Consider the following 16,823-nt stretch of genomic DNA (forward strand, 5'->3'; position numbering starts at 1 on the left):
GAACGGCCAACAACGAGGTCCAAGCAGGATCACGACAGAAGTTTCCCGGTTCCACCAAGACCAGCTGCCTTCAAACGGCCAAGACCACAAGCAGAGGACAGAAGGAAGATGTTCAAGGGTGGCCGTAGTGGTGAAAAACGGAAGCTTCCAGAGGAAAGCACTGAAGGGCGAGCCCGTACAAGAAGGAGGATCAACCAAGCTACGGTCTGCAGCACCTTTAAAGACTGGGCCCAGAAAAGGATGTCTGAATATTACAAAGATAAGTAAAATTTTGTGTTACTTTACAAACTTAAGTTAATCTTTCATTCTTACTGCAAGTGGCAGATTTGAAGAAGTTTTACCTCATGCGAGGTCTACCTTTATCGCCAAAAGGGCGAGAAATGAGTTGTGACCGATTTTCTTATTATGTTTTTCAATTACTCGCGCGTAAAACTAAAGTTGATGTATAATAGCGTTGTATAAAGACTTAAATATTGTAAAAAGTTATTGTATAAATTTTATTTAAAACATTCTAACAAGAAAGAAGTTTTAGTCTGAAAGACTTTTTGAAATGTAGTATTATTTCAATGTAGAAAGAATTGGCACTTGCTTTGAAAAGAATAGAAGTTAACAATGTACTACTAATGTATGTTTTCAAATGTGTAAAATTAACGGCATCTTGATATGTTCTTGTATACATGTGAACTGTTATTTTGAATGTTTAGAAATAACGTGATATGGTAAAAGTGAAAGTAATGTTAAAAAATTTGTTATTCGTGTGACTGTAAAGATTAAATCATGGTGAATATGTGTTAAAGGTTGAATGATGTAGTTAGGCTCTCTGACGCTACACTTTAGAGTTAGCCACTTTCAGAATAGTACCTCAGGGTCTAGAGTTGAAATTAGGGTGTGTTAAGAGGTCTCGTATGTTGAATTTTAACACGTTAGTGTTTTGATTGTAGGAGGAAGTGTTGAACACATAGACAGAAACACATTCGTGTTTGGTGTTTTTACAACACATGTCAGAGAGCACGGGGAGAGATAATTAAAATAGTCATGAATGAAATAAGAATGTTAAGAAAAGTATATTCTATATGTTATTTACAATGTCATTCTGTAACATTTCATTAAACTAGTTTTCCTTCCAGATTTCTGGAAGGAACCAGAATTGAATAAAGCTCCTGTTTTGATGCAGTACAGATGAAAAAGAAAAAAGATTGTTGTATATTCCGGGAGCTGCTATTGTAACAAATTTCTTTCTTTTAAAATTTTCTAGTTTCTAGCTAAGTTACGATTGTAAAAGTTTGGCCTCGCGTTAGTTTCTAGAGCTAAAAGTTTTCAACAAGGTCGTTTTAGACCTCAGTTTCAAACTAATTAACTCTGGCGGGAAGTATGTAAGGATCTTAAGTTTTACTAACGTTTATTTTATTTTAAATCTTTACTATCACTTCTTATTTTCTACTTCCGGCCAGAATTATAAGCGTGAAGGAGTTTATGCAAAGTTGTCTGGCGAACGCCAAGTATTTAAGTGTGGCCTTTTTGCCAAGCAAAAGAGAGGAAGCCGTGAGTTCGAAGCAGGCCGCTTACCTTAGAAGTTACGCAGTTGCTACTTTGCCTTCCAGGCCAGAGGTTTTAATCCTCTTGATAAATTAAACGTATTGTAGTGTTCACAGTCTCTGTGCTACATACGCTTTCTGTTATTATAAGGCCAATCTTATTCTAAAGTTAAATTAGAGTTTAGTTTTATTTTGATATCTTTTAAGTTAGACCCCGAGTGGAGGGTCATTGTATTCCGAAGTACGGAAGTCATTGTATATAAAGAAAAAAATAAAGGGTTTTGTATACCCTTCGTCTGTATCCTGTCTACTTACTACAATTAGTGAACATAGCTTTAGTAAGCTCTCTGTTCTAGTCAGGTCATTGTATGTTTCCGAAGAAGGTTAGAAGAAACATTGAACCTGATAGTGTCTCTGGTATTTAATGAATAATAAGAGGAAAGTTAAGCATTTAGGTAGTGAAGGAATTATTTAATGTAGGAAAAAAAATTCATTAAGCATAATTCTAACATTATTTCGATAACATTTATATTTATGAAATCAGTCTATGAAAATGCTCTATTCTAGCTATAAGATATATAGCAGTCTATGTAAGATATATGGCTTCTCCGTATGCTACCTCAGACGCATCTGCAAATCCATGAAGTTCCATATGGTCTACTTCTGCAATAAGAATAAACCTTTCAATTTCTGTTTTACTTATAACTTCCAATTCAGTAGAGAACATGTTCCATTCATCAGCTTCCTTTTTGCAAGTGGTTCATCCAATTCAACTTTAACAACCACAACCGTCGGAGGAATATTTTGGCTTTACTTACGATTGGCCCTAGCAAACCAATCGCTTTAAACAATCTTGCAATTGTGGATAATATCTGTCGTTTGGTAACAACTATGTCATCATCGAGTTTCACTCTAAAACAGAAACAGTCTCTCCTAGACTTCCAGGACTCTCCGAGTGTTGTAGATTCTTCTTCATTAGGAAAGAGATAGGTGTGATATTCTTCCGCAAGTTGAGCATGATTACTGCACCACTTGTGCAATGTCATTCCTGCACTCTTCAATATTGCAGTTAACTGAGGTTTAAGCTCCTTAGCTGTACTCAAAGATTCCGCTCCACTAAGCACAACATCCATGTAAAATGTTTTAAGTAAGACTGGCGCAGCTAATGGAAATTGTGGACCTTCATCAATAGACAATTGTTTAAGAGTTCTCATAGCTAAGTATGGTCAAAGAATCTCTAAGGAGAAGAGTGAAAGCTTCCATAGACGCAATGTAAACCTGTTTCGCCTCTGCGCGCTGTACCAAAGAGGCTATGCAGTGAAACACCAGCGCAGGGTGGAATCTAAATAGCGTAGTTCGAGGAGATAGTAAATTTTTTACTTTGAAATTAAGTGTTTTATTTTCATACAATTCTGGAGTTTTATGAGCAAAATGATGATAGTTGGAATTTTAGGCGAATTATAGAAATCCTGTCCAATTTTTACTTTCAATTTGAACAGCGAGCCATACGAAGACAAAATTTAAATGAAATAAATTTCTTAATACTTAACAGGATTCAGAGACTTTTACTTTAGATAAATTGTGAAGTTGATCTTTTATGTTCTTATCTTTAATTATTTCGCATGGAACAGCCTAAAGTTTAATTGCAAAATGAATTTAAAAAAATTAATAAATTTTATTATTTTTATATGCCTTATTCCCCCCCCCTTAACTCTTCTTTCTGTAAATCCACATAATTGTTTTTTATTTGATATAATATCCAGCATTAATTTATAACTAACATCAGAATTAATTGAAAACAAAATTAACTACGGCTGTAATGTTAAATTTCTAACAAATCTGCAATAAATTAAATAAATAACGCTATTTTGTAATTCTTTTCATATCAAGCATATTATTAAATATTAAAATAAAGAATAACTCATTTTAATTAAAACAATGCTATTTATTGACATTTCTCAAGTTTCAGAATATACGTATGCAAAATAATTTTAAGCATCTTAACAAATACCAAGGAATTTTTTAGAAAATTATTTGGATAGTCCATTATGAAAACCATGAGCAATGTTTGCAGCCGAGAGCCAAAAGCATATAATTTAAATTAACAAATACAAAGTTACACTTAAAAGGTCTTTTAAACAATATCGAATAAATTATTAAAATAACTGATTTCATTCCTTTTTCCTTCATAAAATTCATATTCCTTTTTCTTCATATTCCTTTTTCCTTCATAATGTAAGAAGTATTCAATACTTCTTACATTTATTAATACAAGATTAATTACTTAACTTGAAAATCAAACCTATCATTATTAAAACCTGGGAAGAAATTTTGTAAATAATTTACTGATTCAAATAAATATTGTTATATCAAACAAATATTGTAGTCATTGGGACAAAAATTATTTCAAATTACATAATTAGGAATAAATTTTTTTTAATAAAAATTACAAAAATGACTATTTTCCACCTTCGCTATACAACTAATAATTGTAAAATTGCTGTATGCTTAGATTTTTCATAATTTTAATTTTGCAAAAAATCTATTTAATCCTAAATTATTCAACAAATTTAGTTCTGTAAACTTAAAAGGGGGAACGCACCACACAATACGTAATAAATTTTTATGAATTCCATAGTTAAAATTTTACAGTGAAATTTTAAAAGCAAAATTTGCAATAACCAACTGAAACAGAAAAAATAATTAAAGACAATTAAAGGCACCCCTAAATAAATTAGAAACACTGAAATACATTATAATTATCCGAAAACAACTTAAAAAAATTACCATCAAACTTTTAAAACAATTATTTGGAAAGACCATTATGAAAACCAAGAGCAAAGTTTGGAACCAAAACCATTTCACTTACAGCATTACATTTAAAACGTCTTTTAAAGAATTTCAGATAACTAGAACCAAGTACCTCTGACTACAACAAAGAACCTTTTCGAACAATGTGGTAAAAGATTGCTAATATGGCCGACGGCATGCTGTTTTGTTTCCTTCTGATGTTATTTCGCACATGCGCAGTGAGGTACAGAGGGTGGATAACTTTGGGATGGATTGCCCCTTTAAAATAAGCTTCAGGTATATACATAATGTGTCTCTTCGGTCTGACGGATCCACATTTGCCTCGGGGAACCCTTACTTCTTCTAATAAGTCCTCCATGAAAGCATCGTTCCTCTTAAGCAGATACCCCTTGTAAACATCGCCATATTCAATTCACTTAAACTACAATTTCAGTTGCATTTCTGTAACATCTAAAACGACACACCAGAAAGAAGTTATCTGAATGAGACGAAAATGTGTAGATGGATTGAAAACGAAACTAGTATGATTGGAATTTAATTTTTTATTCAGGAAATACAGCTACAAAAGCAAAATTAATAAATAAATAATGCAATTGCCCACCTTTAGCCCTAATGCAAGCTCAAATCCGGTTAGGCATTGACTCGTAGAGTTGGCGGATGTCCTCCTGTAGGATTCCTTATCATATACTTTCAAACCGGCAAGTTAGATCGGCGAGATCCAGGGAGGGTCGGACATGGCTTCCCAGAGCCCAAACGTGCTCAGTTGGGGAGAGATCTGGCGATCGCGCCTGCCAGGGAAGTGTTGGAAACGCACGGAAACAATTAGTAGAAAGGCATGCCGTGTCGCCCGAGCCTTACCCTGCTGAAATTTAAGCCCAGAGATCCGTAAAAGGAAGGGCAAAAATAAAGGGCTAGAATCTCATCGAAGTGCTGCCGTGCTATAAGAGTGCCAGGCTCCCCATACCATAGCTCCTGGTTGTGTCGATGACAGTATCCAGGTGAGTATGCACTGCTGTTCTGAACGTCGCTATTCGTCGGAACTCACTTCGAAGCAGGACTCATCACTGAAAGCAATTATATTCCAATCTTTTAGATCCCAGGTCGAATACTTTCGGCACCGCTGCATGCATGCTTAACGGTGTGCAATGACGATGGATAGCCGGCGCAGTGACACCAGGCCTTGTTCCCAGAGTTTCATTATCACTTGTCATTGCAATAATGTTCCGGCTACACGTCGTATTAAAGCATCGGAGGCTGAGGTTGTGAGCGTATTCGGACGATCACTTAGTACTTGCGTTCTGCCGTCGCTTTCGCTAGACCGTTACATTCTTGGCGCTCTCTACAACCATGGTTCACCCATTCCTGTCAACGTCATAGAATGGTCGCATCGCTCGGATCCAAATATCTAGCTATCCTGCGGCCACCCTCATTCCTTTATTCTTAAATGGTGACATCTGCTCATACTTTTTACGAACCCGTCTACGAGAAATTGATACAGTCCACGTAGATCGACGAACCTATACTCGCATGGAAGTTATGCATTATCAGTGGAATGTCTTCCGTTTTATGTACCATCCGTCCATAGCTTAGTTGGCAGAGCAGTGGAGTGTAGAGGTGCTGATACAGCTATTCATTTCATCTGGATGCTCCGCTGGAACTACATAGCTTGTCAATCAAAGAACACGTCCCCCCCTTCGGGGCTGAATTTTGAAAACGTTTGAAATTGGGTTTTAGGTATTCATATTCCATACATTTTAAAGCAAGAATTTTATGTACATCTGTTTCTTCCTTATATGAAAAACATAAACACACGTTTTGCCCGCCGAATCTTAAAAATCGCTTCTTAAATAACATCTTCGGTACAAAAGGAATAAGCTCCTAAGTTTTGATATCTCTAATAGCTTTGGGCGATGATCTGTAGGTGAATAAATCAGGAATTCTTCCTTTATGTATGGATTTATAATAAAACATCTGAACAAATAAATATGTATACCAATTAAAAAGAAAACTATTTCAGATAAACTAATAAAAGAGATTAATTTACACTCAGTAATGCGCACCAAGTTTGCAACGTTTTAAACGCGTGTCGTTTTAAAAAAAACTCCTTTGACCACTCCAAGCTTTTTAGAGTAAACACGCTGCGCGTGAATCTGCGGAAATAATCAGGGAGCAATCAGGAGGAAACTAGCATCTGAGGGACGCTTGTGCCTCGTGCCAGTAGCGTGGTTGCAGTCGTCCGAGATGGAAGCTCTTATTCCTTCTCCTGCCGCCTGCGAGGTTGGGTCAGTGATAAGTTCTTGAATGCAAGTACTGCACCAATTGAAATTAATTGTCAGGTCTATGGGACAAACATCATGAGTAAAGCAGATGATGCATCGTTGGTGTAGGCAGTTTTCAGAAGGTCATCAAAGTGCTCATAATGAAGAGTGCAGTGGCAGACAGTCCCTCATCAATGATGATCTTGTTGAGCTTGTGCGGCAGCTCGTGATGGAGAACCGTCGCTTCACGATTACGAAGCTGAGCAGCCATTTTCTGCAGATATCACAATCCTTGTTGCAAGAGATTGTCACTCAGCACTTGCTGTTCAAAAAATTGTGTGCCAGGTGAGTGCCGAAAAATCCGACATCTGAACACAAAATTGAACGCTTAGGAGCAGCACTGACATTTCTGTAACGGTATGACGATGACGGCGACAAGTTCCTCAATGGGATCGTCACAGGCAATCAGACTTGGATTCTGCACTTCACCGCGGAAACCAAGCAGCAGTTAATGCATTGGCAGCATAGTGGATCTCCAGTCGGGACGAAATTCAAACAGATGCTATCGGTACACAAAGTGATGTGCACAGTGTTCTGGGACAAGAAGGACATTCTGCTCATTGAGTTCCTTCCACGTGGTGAAACAGTAAACGCTGACCATTACTGTGAAACACTGTGGAAATTGTGACGCGCCATTTGAAAAAGGTAAATGGCTTCGAAACGTTTTGGGGATCGATAAGTGATATGTCTTCATACAACTTCCTATGCCCTTTAAACCTACTATTCATCGATTAAATGGCGTTATCCAATATAAAAGTAAAGACAATAACTTGTTTGATAGAGCAATTTAAATTATAGTCAGCCGATTCTTCATCGTCTAATTGTTTCACTTTTGGTATCTTCTAACAGGTAGCTCTTCTTTTATATCACACCCCAGCCTTTCTAGTTTATTATTGTAATCCGTTGCAAACAATTTTGATGCATTAAATGTTAAATTGAAGTTTCTAGAAATGGCTTTTAAAGAGCTTGCAGCCTCCCTAACTATATTATATGCTAGGATGTAATCTAATCCTTTAGTCTGCTAATATTTCATTACTGGCTCAGTATATTGAAATATTTTCAAATATACAAGAGCAGACAAAATTATTCTAAAAGTTGATATTTTATCCAGAATAGATTTTGCCATTTGTCGTTATCTGTGCATTTTGTATACCATTGGAAGATTTGCAGGGCTGTCTCGCTGAGTCATCTATGTCAATTCAATTGTTCGAATTTCTTGATCAGCCCATAACCCCACCAGCCTTATCCACCACTGGATCTTACTGATATCTAAAGTGTGAAAAAATATGTGAAAACATGTTTTGCCCCTGTGGCGACTTGCCTATTACAATGCTGCCAGTCAGGTAACCCATAACAATAAAAGACAAAATAATATTTATTCTATTCCATTGTTATGATTATTACGATCTGTCTCAATTATTGTACTACCTTAATAGAAATTGTATTACTACAGCCCCTACCCCCTCGGGGGCCGAATTCTCACGGGTAGGGGTCCTTGGGGGGGTCGAACTTCTGAAACTGGTTTTTAAGTAGTCATGTTCCATATATTTTAAAGCAAGACTCTTGTGTACATCTGTTTCTTCCTTATATCAAAAAACGTAAAAAAAAAATTTTGCCCTTCCCCCATTGGGTGCCGAATTTTTAAAAATCTCTTCTTAAATGACGCCTTCAGTAGACAAGAAATGAGTTCCTAGCTTTTGATATCTGCATCTGTAATAGCTTTGGGCAATGATGTATAGATGAATGAATGAATAAATATCAGGAATTCTTTTATACACAAATCAAAATAATATATTATTTGATAGAAAATGAGAAATAACCAAAAATCAATATCAAACATGAAAATATGTATCCGACTTAAAAAGAAAAACACTGTAGAAAAACTAAAAAAAGAAATTAATTTGCACTGAGTAATGCACAGCACTTTCGTAACTTGACATTGTTTGGCCAGCTGATTCCTTTCTGCATGCCGAGGTCCCTGACATAAACACGCTGCGCGTGAATCTGCGCAAATGATCAGGGAGGAATCAGGAGGAAACTAGCATCTGAGGGGCTAGACGCTTGTCGTCATCGACGACACTGGGCACAGAATTCATGATTCAAATGAAACCTATTCTGCGTACAGCATGAAAACGAACTCATCCGTGTGTGGAGGCACAGAGAATGAATGTTGCCAGCTTGCATTCATGAAAGTCATACGGGCTCAGCACCTGGCGTGTTGGCATGAGGTGCCATTTCACCTTCATCCTGGTCACCTTTTGTTCCCATAACCCGTAATTAAGGCTACTATAAAGGGGAGCTGAATCATCATCCATTTTGAAGCTAACTTGTTGGTATTCGCTATTGGATTAGCACTGATTTCTTGACATATTTGTGGATCGATTTCGACCTAATTTTCAGAAAAATGGGTGGTTGTGCTGCACCAAATTGTGCGAATCAATCTAAAAATAACTTTAGGATGTTTCGTTTCCCTAGAAATGAAGAAAGACGAAGAAAATGGATAGTTAATTCTCGTCGAGATCAATGGATCCCGGGCCCAGGAGCGTATCTTTGTGAGGTAAGTTCAGCTTCGTATTTTTCCATAGAATGTTAGAAAAATTACTCTTCTTGGTACTTTAAAATATTTATTTTCATTTAACTGTCACTTATTGACGATCAACTGATTTTATAAGTACAAAATCAACTGCGGAATGTGTATGTGTTTGTGCAGTAAAATATCGTTGTTTCTTTTGTTATCGTGAAAAGTTTATACCGTTTGTAAAATTTGTATCATACATTTCATGTAAACTTTGTGCTCAGTTAGAAATGTGATGTGCCTTTTTCTTTTCTTTAATTTTACTGTACGATTGGTGATTTAAAGTAGCATTCTATGTTTTGATTCTGATGTATTGTCGCCAAATCGGATAGTTGGCGCCAATGTTAAAAACTGGATGGTATGATCCAAATAATAAATGATTTTGTTTTTTCTTTATAGTAAGATAAATATATTCTGTATTTTTAGACATTTTTAAGAAGTTAAATATTAATTTAAATATTCGATGAATCGTTTTGATCCTATTATTATCCTTTATTGTAGTAGTAAATCTTAATGTTGTATTTTTAACTATAGGTACTTTAAATTTATTTTTAGTGTGTGAGCAGGAAATATGTTTTAAGTAGTTTTACAAACATGATTATTTTTTAAAAATTTTGTTCTATTTTCATAAAAAAATTTTAATATATCAGAAAATTACATTCTTAAATTATTATAATATATGTAACTGTAATTTAATACTAGTGCTTTTGATTTTAATGTTAAATTTCATGCATGCTTTTGTTAAATATGCAGGTACATTTTGAAGAAAATAAATTTGAATGCTCTAGGCAAGATGGGCCTAAAAAACTCAAGCCCAATGCTGTGCCAACTCTTTTCACTGTGCCTAATCCCCCACAACTGTTGACCCCACAGCGTCTAAAAGGCGTTGGTTTACCAAAGCACCGTTCAGTTACATCCAATTTTTGTAATGTATGTGTTTTTTATTTTTATGGTTTTTCATAAAAAAATATGTTTTTATTACAAATGGACTAAATTGCTTTATAAAAGAATCAAAATATTGAAATTAAGGCATTATGTGATAAAGCTGTAATTACAGTCCCTAAGATTAGATTAAAAAATTAAAATTTTGCTGTTGTTATATATATAATTAAGTATGTACTTTGTTATTATAATCATATATTGAAAATTAAGCATAAAACCTCAATTTGATGTAGTTTTTGGATAAAGTTTTTGTAGTTTTTCGAGGACGGTCATACATGGGTCTGGTTTCTTCAAATTTGCTCCTAAAAGAAAGAAACCGGTATCTGATTGCCTTCAAAGTCAAAAGAGTTTAAATCAAAATTTGTATTAAAGTTACTTTTTTGCTTAATTTTAAATTCCAGATAAATAGAGAGAAATATGTATGGAGTAAGTAAAAGAAATAATATTGAAATTAATAACTTTAATCTTGAGTAATACAATAATATAGTTATAATACATTGATTTAAATGTATATTTTAATGTCTTATATGTCTTGTCTGAATGTTGTTATTTTTTGTTTAAAGATTTACAAAACTTATTAGGATTATTTATATTATTTATTATTAAAATTACATTAAGTATATTTTATTTATCAGCATTTTCAGGTATCCTTACTTATATGTGTTTCATAATTTTTGCATCTTCAGAGTGGCTTGCTGCACGGTTTACCTTTATCAACTGAAGCGATTTCTGTTGCTGAACCATCTGTTGTAAGTCTTCATTTGAACAGTTATTAAATATTTAGTATTATAAACTTTTTCTAAAAAGTATTAACACTGTTTCTAAAATTAAAAAATATATTAACGTAATATTTACTTATGTTTAAGAAGTATGAATGCTATGAACAGTCCAATGTATTCATGCTTTTTTATAAGTTGAGTTACTTTGAAAATGGTTATGATTATTTGTATTTATTTTCATCCGATCAGAGTTTATAATTTCTTTCACTTCCACATATTTCATATATTATAATATCTTTTAGGTTCATTTGCCACAACCTTCAGCTTCATATTTTGGAGAAATAAATTTTGCTGCCGAAGTATCTGATGTAAATTGCCATTTTGCACTTCTAAAAAATTTTAATAGTTTTTTAACATCTATTCGTAAACTGTACTATGTTTTTTTAAATGTTTCCATCTTCATAATCATGCACTTTATTTCATTTCACCAGTGGTTGCAAATGTGTACATTACAGTACATCTCAGGTGTGTTTGCAACAACATTTAGCATTACCTTCTGATTAAATAACAGCTGCTAGTAAAGAATCTATTCTATGTTTTCATTTGAGCAGATATTAAATGTCATATGTTTTACATATATTAATGAATTTTTATACGATTTCTGAAATATGAAATTGTTTGTCTTATGGTTGCTAAACAGCTGTACTATATCTGGCTGTTGTGCTATGGAATTATTTTTGAATTTTGAGTGTTAACAATTTATTATCTATTTATGAATTATAAAATGTTATGTAAAATAATTATTTCTTAAAATGAATGTAGTTTATATTATCTGTATTTCTAAATTTCTTATATATATATTTCAGGTTTGTTTGCAAGAACAAGCTTCAACTTCATCTTGTGATAAAATGCCATCTATTTGTGAAGGATCTCATGTAAGATAATTAGTGTATTATTAAATTGCTTGCTTATACAAAACGTTTCTATTAACTTTTTTTTTGGGGGGGGGTAAAAGGAATGTAATTAATTTCATCAGCATTTACAAATTCTTTGTGTACATTTCAGGTTTGTTTGCAAGAACAGCCTTTAGCCTCATTTTGCAATGAAATACCATCTATTTGTGAAGGCTCTGATGTAAGTTGATAACTAATGTATAATTAAATTACTTCCTTATATGCATTTAAAATGTTCTATAAAGTAATTTTTTGGTAAAAGGAATGTAATTAATTTCATCAATAGTTGCAAATTCTCTATGTAAATTTCAGTTTTGTTTGCAAAAACAACCTTTAGATTCATCTTGCAACCAAATTGTAATTAATTTTAATTAATTTCATCAGCATTTGTGAAGGCTGTGAAATAAGTTGATAATTTGTGTTATTAAATTGCTCATGATTATGGAGATAATCGATCCCTTGAAAAGCTGAAATAAATTTTAAAAATCTATTTTTAAGTGAAATAAATTTTAAATATTAGAAAATAAAACAAAAATAATCTAGAAAATGCTGAAAACAATAGAGTCAAATTTAAAAACCCACCACAGTATAGGAAAAGAGACCTGGAACTTGCATTTTTATTTTGTGGATTTATTATCTGTTTAAGTTTGACATTTAATCCAAAGGGGCTTTGTCCCTGAAGGACTATTGTTTTCGTTTTGTATTGAAACACTATAAACGGCTGCATCACTTTTCAAATTGTTGCCACCAAATATTATCACCCTGTACTATATTTAAAGAAATTATATAGTGAAGAATCTGCATAAATGCATGTATGTTTTTTGCATTCTGATAAAACAACGGTACCTAGAGCCATCAAATTTTGAATGACTTAATTCTACTGTGAATATGGACATCTGGAAGACCGAATTTGAAATTCGGAATTTGTTTTAATATATATTTTATATGTTGTAAAACTTTAACGAATTTTTGATTAACAAACTTGAGGATTTCAAAGCGAGCAATGGCAATGTTGAAAAGACACTTTTATCTCCAGCGTGTGAGACAATGAATCGGGAATTCTGAAGATATGTTCATTTTAAAATTATCTTGCAATATTGCTGTTGAACTGAAATTTATAGTTCAAGTGTGAAAAACTTGATATTTAATAAATAAAGGTAAAACACAAAATGTTAAAAAAAGGCCCCTTTGGGTGTAATTTAAAATCTGAAACCTTTCAGATCTTTTTTGTTTGTTTGTTGTGTTCCCCCCCCTTCTTTGATGATTATTCATATAGATTTTGTCTTTATTCCAGGATGTTCTTTTAAGGAATTTTATAAAACAGCAGACTGAATTGATCTCGCTTCTGCAATGCCAGAACAAAATATTACTGAAAGAACTTACAGCAACCAAAAAAAATGAAATTAATGTTTAAAAAAAATGGCATAGGACTGAAATTCAACTTCATGACCTTCAAGTACAGCATGAGGAATTGCTGAAAGGAGTGAAAACATTTCTTTCAGATGAACAAATAGCAATGTTGAAAATTCCTCGTAGAAGCATTGCAAAATGGTTTAACGAGGGAATAATAAAAGGCCTCAAAGTTAGATTTGCCTTGGGAAAGGATGGTTATAATTACTTGCACAGAATAGGTTTTCCGTGCCTTCATACAGCACTTTAAATAAAAGACTTCGAGGTCTTGAAATGAATTTTGGAGTCATCAATGAGATGATTGAACCTTTGAAAATTAAAGGAGAAAAAATGAATGCTAGTGATAAAGACTGTATTTTATCATTGGATGAAATGGAGATTTCTGGCAATCCTGATTTTGATATTTCAAAACGGAAATTTATTGGTAAATGTACATTAGGAAATCAAAAGGGTGCAGGAAATCACTATTTAGTTATTTTACTAAGAGGTTTGAAGCTGAAATGGAAGCAAGTGGTTGCCCATGAGATAACTGGACAGGTAACAGGATGCCAGCTCAAACAACTTGTTGTCAGTGTTATCGAAGCTGTCAATTCTGTTGGATTTAATGTTGTTGGTATTGTTAGCGATATGGCAGCAGTAAATAGAAGCCTGTGGAATTCTTTGGGAATATCTGTTTCTTGAAACCAAAGAAATAATTTCACTACTGAAATTAAGGGCAAAATTACTTATGTATTTGCAGATTTATGTATTTGCCACATCTTTTAAAAAATCTCTGGTCTGCAACTCTTAATCATAGTATAAAACTGCCCAGTTATGTTTGCAATAAAGAAAATTTGGTTACTTTGCATGTATCTGCAGGATTTATAAAAGATATCTGGATTACTGAAACAAACCAAAATTGTGGTTTGAGAACTATGCATCATCTCAGCAAAGAAGACCTCTTCCCCTCACATTTTGGTAAAATGAATGTTGCTTCTGCTGTGAGGTTTTTTCCAATTAAAACAGCTGTGGGATTGGAGAAGGCAGTAGCTTTAAAAGAGATAAGCCCTAATGCTCTTACAACAGCATGGTGGATAAGATTTATATGTCAGTGGTTTCAAATGCTATCCTCTAGATGTAGAAAGAACTCAATTTCTGTGACAAATAAAAGCAAAAAAATTGAGTTACTTTTTGAATTTATTAATGTTATACAGCTTATATAAATTGGTAAAGGGTGGAAACCATTACATACTGGTTTGATTCTTTCTGCTTTATCAGCCATACAGTTAGCAGAGGCATGTTTTCTGAATGATTTTCAGTTTATTTTCACGAGCAGATTGACACAAGATGCTCTAGAAAATGTATTTTCTCAGATACGCAGAAAAGCTGGTTTGAAGCCAAGTGCTTTGCAAGATGTGAAAGCATTAAAGCTTATCTGTTTATCTCAGTTTATATTTGACATTAAGAACTCCAGTTATGCTGCTGATTCAGATATTTACTTATTAAACTATGCGAAAGATGAATTTGAATTTCTAAAGGAGAAAAAAGCTTTAGAGCCTGTTACCATACCAGAAGTTTCTGATGTATCTCTACAGAATCTCACCCTTAGTGAGGAAAATAACGTCTGTTATATTGCAGGAGCTGCAATAAATTCTGTTTTGAAAAATGCTTGTAATTCATGCTCACAGTTTCTCTTAGTTTGTGAGCAAAATACTCCTTCCATTGATGAAAATAAGCAGTACATAATTAATTTTGCAAATTTAGGTGGGCTTAAATGTCCTTCTCCAGAAATTTTTAAATTGTGCCTTCTGTGTGAAAAAATAATTCAAAATTTTCGAGACGAAATAATACATGGAAATGTAACTATGGATGTGGAATTTGTTAATATGATTTGTAAGAAAGCAGGCGAGGTAAATATTCCCTCCTGTTGCAATATCAAAACAAAGATAATAAAATATTATTTGACTGCCCGTGGAATTGGTCTCAAGAAGCTTCTTCAAAATAAAAGGCAGCAGCGGCAAAGTTTTGCATCTCCTGCTTTTAAAAGGAAGAAAGTAAACTAGAATCTAATCAAGAGTTTAAGAAGTTTTTGCTGTTCAGTTCTGTCTGTAAAAAAGTAGAGTAGTTGTCACTGAAAAATTGCTGTTTGTCTCTTCGAATAATAATTAGGCCCACCAACAGCTGAATGGTTAAAGTTACTGAATGCTGGGAGTTCCATCTTCTGTTCTATTTCCGAACAGGCTGGCTGCATGGTTGGTTTTTTTGTGGTTTTTCCCCATGTGTAATGTGAATACAAGCCAGTTCTCCTTAGAAAGTCCTCTACAATAGAAGATCTCATAATCAGCTAAATCGGATTTACTTTTGTGTGACCTTAAATGAGGCATCAATTGTGAATCTGTTTTGGCATGTTATTAGGAATTTTAAATGAAACATTTATTGCTGTTGTGAAAGAATGATCAACTGATGTTTACCTTACTAATCAATGTCTTATAGTATTGTAATGGCTTGCAGGATTTTTCATAATGGGATGTTGCATATGTTTTACTCTTCTTTTTTACCAAATGAATAGAGTATGTTCCTAATCAGACATTTCTTCTTTTGTACCAGGGTTATATAGTATGATGTGATAATTTGGATTTGTTTATAGAATACATAACAGTATTTTTTGACATTCTAATAGAACCAGTATATTTTATTTATTTACTTATTGCTTTAAAACAGATTTTGAATCAAGGCTTACTTCCCACCCCCTTTGGGTATGCACATAAAACATGTTTAAGCTATATTTATAATATATCAATGAGATACAGTGGATGGACAAAAATATGGAAACACCTTGTGAAATGCATGTTTGAAAAGAAAGATTGATTTTAATGAAATGTACGTGGTGCTGGCGTTTTTGACTACTGATGCCACCTATACAACTTCGTAAATGTGCTAAACAGTTCATGTTGTCGGAGTACTGTTATGTGAGGTTGTCATTGCATTATGTCAGAGTTAACAGACTTCGAACGTGGGCAAATTGTTGGAGCACATATGGTAGGTGCTTCCGTAAGCAAGGTAGCCGAGGTGTTTAGTGTTTCAAGAGGTACTGTATCGAAGATTTATTCCGCATATTTGAAAAGCGGAAAAACATCATCTGCTAAATCACAGGGTGGACGAAAGTGTGTCCTGAGTGATCGTGACAGACGATCATTAAGGGCAATTGTGACGAAAAATAAGAAGACCACAGCTGCAAAAGTTACTGCTGAAATGAATGTTGTGTTACCGAACCCTGTGAGTACCAAAACAATGAGAAGGGAGCTTCATAAACAGGGAATTGCTGGCCGTGCTGCAATTGAGAAGCCACTCATCAGTGACACTAATGCCCGTAACAGGAAAAGGTGGTGTTTAAGTCATAAAGCCTGGACTATAGAGCAGTGGAAGCGAGTAATATGGTCTGACGAGTCTTCTTTCACATTGTTTCCCACTTCTTGCCGAGTTTACGTCTGGAGAACGCCATCTCAAGCCTATAATACAGACTGTTTGTTGCCAAGAGTGAAACATGGCGGGGGTTCTGTTCTGGTTTGGGCAGCCATATT

The 16,823-nt window shown here is 34.0% G+C and overlaps 1 protein-coding gene across 2 annotated transcripts; it reads left to right on the forward strand.

The window, feature by feature from the left end:
• Positions 1 to 10,569: 10,569 nt before the first annotated feature.
• On the forward strand, positions 10,570 to 13,275 carry LOC146994029 (uncharacterized). 2 transcript variants are annotated; one of them, XM_085826454.1, is made up of 5 exons: positions 10,570 to 10,930; positions 11,203 to 11,268; positions 11,767 to 11,835; positions 11,966 to 12,034; positions 13,148 to 13,275. In XM_085826454.1, the coding sequence occupies exons 3-5, from the start codon at positions 11,809 to 11,811 to the stop codon at positions 13,265 to 13,267; spliced, it is 216 nt and encodes a 71-aa protein (XP_085682580.1). In that variant the 5' UTR covers positions 10,570 to 10,930; positions 11,203 to 11,268; positions 11,767 to 11,808; the 3' UTR covers positions 13,268 to 13,275. The 2 variants fall into 2 exon arrangements, with proteins under 2 accessions (XP_085682580.1, XP_085682579.1); XM_085826453.1 differs by having other exon boundaries at positions 11,203 to 11,835.
• Positions 13,276 to 16,823: the final 3,548 nt, after the last annotated feature.

Source organism: Stegodyphus dumicola, chromosome 11 (genome assembly GCF_044657685.1).
Source record: "Stegodyphus dumicola isolate Sdum_Otavi_A_Nest chromosome 11, ASM4465768v1".
Lineage (NCBI taxonomy): Eukaryota > Metazoa > Arthropoda > Arachnida > Araneae > Eresidae > Stegodyphus > Stegodyphus dumicola.

Excerpts from the sequence above, each read along its gene's own strand:
- LOC146994029 (XM_085826453.1), top strand. The coding sequence starts at position 11,713 with ATGAATGTAGTTTATATTATCTGTATTTCTAAATTTCTTATATATATA. Across the intron at positions 11,836-11,965 it reads CTATTTGTGAAGGATCTCAT|GTTTGTTTGCAAGAACAGCC; the intron begins GTAAGATAATTA and ends TGTACATTTCAG. Across the intron at positions 12,035-13,147 it reads CTATTTGTGAAGGCTCTGAT|GATGTTCTTTTAAGGAATTT; the intron begins GTAAGTTGATAA and ends TCTTTATTCCAG.